Source organism: Nothoprocta perdicaria, unplaced genomic scaffold (genome assembly GCF_003342845.1).
Source record: "Nothoprocta perdicaria isolate Ctin4 unplaced genomic scaffold, notPer1 scaffold_218, whole genome shotgun sequence".
Classification (NCBI taxonomy): Eukaryota; Metazoa; Chordata; class Aves; order Tinamiformes; family Tinamidae; genus Nothoprocta; species Nothoprocta perdicaria.
Window position 1 is genome coordinate 739,661 of NW_020455399.1, and position 2,146 is coordinate 741,806.

General features: G+C 66.4%; 1 protein-coding gene across 1 annotated transcript; it reads left to right on the forward strand.

Moving 5' to 3' along the window:
• Positions 1-596: 596 nt before the first annotated feature.
• On the forward strand, positions 597-1,414 carry MRPL34 (mitochondrial ribosomal protein L34). Its single transcript, XM_026038867.1, has 2 exons — positions 597-654; positions 854-1,414. Exons 1-2 carry the CDS (start codon positions 608-610, stop codon positions 1,161-1,163), a joined length of 357 nt encoding a protein of 118 aa, XP_025894652.1. The 5' UTR covers positions 597-607; the 3' UTR covers positions 1,164-1,414.
• The last annotated feature ends 732 nt before the right edge of the window (positions 1,415-2,146 follow it).

Below are 2,146 nucleotides of genomic sequence, written 5' to 3' on the forward strand. Positions count from 1 at the left end.
GCGTCACGCGCGGGGCGGCGTGTCGTTGCCGTTGCCGCCGTTGCCGCCGCCCTTGCCCCGTTTCGCGGCGTTTGCGGTGATTCCTCACCGTGGGCTTTGCTGCCCCCGCCGGCCCCGAGGCGCCGATGCCGCCGGCACCGGCCGCGGGCAGCTCCCCGCGTGGCGGATAGGGGGGTGCCCGGCAGCCACGACGGCCCCGGCCGGGCGGGGGGGTCGCCGGGAGCCCTGCGGGCGCCGGCCGCCACCCCGCCGTGGGGCTCGCCCTCCGCAGCGCGGCGCCCGCCGCACCCTGCGTGGCCTTTTCCCACATTTCACCGTGCGGGACCATAGCGGGACCCTTGCGGGCCGGGAATGTGGCCGGGAACCAGCGCAGGGGGCCCAGGCGTCCCGGCCCGCACCCTAGGCCAGAGCCCGGCGGGCTGTTCCCATGGCAACCACATGGCGGCCTCCCTCTCCCCTCCAGAACTACAGTCCCCATCAGCCCCCGCGGTGCCGCCGCTCTCAGTGCACATGCGCTCCGCCCCTCTCCCCCCACCCCTCCTCTACGCGGGCTGTGATTGGCCGCGCGCGGGCGCCAGTGAGAGGCGGCCTTGTTGGCGCTGAGGCGATGGCGGCCGCGCTGGGCCGCTTGTGGCCGCGCGGCGCCGGTCGCAGGTAACGGCGGCCCCGGCGCGGCCGGGACCCCGGCGGGGGGCCGGGGGCCCCTCTTGTGACAGCGGCGCCGGGTTCGCCCTCGCCGCTCTTTCCGCGTCCCTTAGGGGCCTCTTTCTGTGCGTTGCGTCGCAACAAGCTCTAGGACGTTGCTGTCATATCCTGTAATTTTTCTAATTCTCTTCTCTCTTTTCCTCCCAAGTCTCTTTCTCTCGCAGCAAGCTGCGGTTTCTCCTTGTCTCCGGGCTTTTTCGGTCCTTGCGRGTTCCGTGGAGCAGCCTCCAAGGAGCAGCCTCTCCCCGGCGCCCGTGGGCCTCTGCCAAGGCCTGGCGGGCGCCGCGTCCGCCTGGAGCCTGCAGCAGGTCCGCACGAAGGCGCGCGGCAACACGTACCAGCCCAACAACCGCAAGCGCAAGCGCACGCACGGCTGGGTCAAGCGCATCAGCACCCCGGCCGGCATCGAGGTCATCCTGCGGCGCATGCTCAAGGGCAGGAAGTCCCTGAGCCACTGAGCGCCACCGCCGTGAGGCCCCGTGTCACGGAGTGCCGAGGAATCCAGCCCTTCCTCCGAGAAAAACTGCTCCCCTGCATCATGGAATGCCGAGGAATCCAGCCTTTCCTGCAAGGAACACTGTGCTGAGCAGCAGCAACCAACTGTGTCTCTCCCACTAGGAATGTGCGAGGAGTTGCGCGGGTTGAGGGCAGCCTTTGAGGACTCATTAGTGGCTGCTGTTTAATTGTAAATTAGTGTGACTTGTAAGCATGACTTCAAGATAAAGCTGTGAAAACATGAGCTGTAATTAAAATGCAGTGTCTTGCTGCACTCTCTGCTAGCAGGGCAGGGGAAGCCGGTGTCCTGCTCCTCTCCGTGGCAGAATCACAGCTGCTGGAGAGGCGCAGGCAGACGCGGGGCGGTCGCGGTGGGGGCTCTGGTTCCAGTTTCCCCGTGCCGCGGCGGCGCTGCCTCTTTGCGCCCCGCTTTGTGAGGGGTTTTAGCAGGGGACGCGGCGGCTGCCGCACAGACGGGGCCGTTGCTGCCCCTTTCTTTCTGAGYGGCCGCTCTGGGGGCAGGTCCTGCGCTTTGCTCTGTGCGAGCAGACACGTAGCGGCATAAGTGCCATTTCTGAGCTAGAAACGGGGACCAGGGTGAGAGGGGCAGAATCCTCGTTAGCAAATTATTACTGGCATTTAWTGAGTGAGGCCATTCTCAGCACGGGGCTGTTGGTTAGGGTGGTCATGCACTACTAACTGTGCCCGAATTGTCTTCCCTTGCCTCTCTGCCTCCGCAGTGCCGCTAATTAACCGCCTTATTCCCGCCACGCAATTAGCACGGTCTTCCCTAATGAAGAGGTTGGCCCGCGGCCAGGACTACAGCTCCCAGCGTGCCCCGCGGTAGGACTACAGCTCCCAGCGCGCCCCGCGGCACATCCGGGTCTTGCGGCCCTTTCCCTCCCCCGCCCCTCGGCTGTTGGAACGGGCATTTCCTGCCTCAACC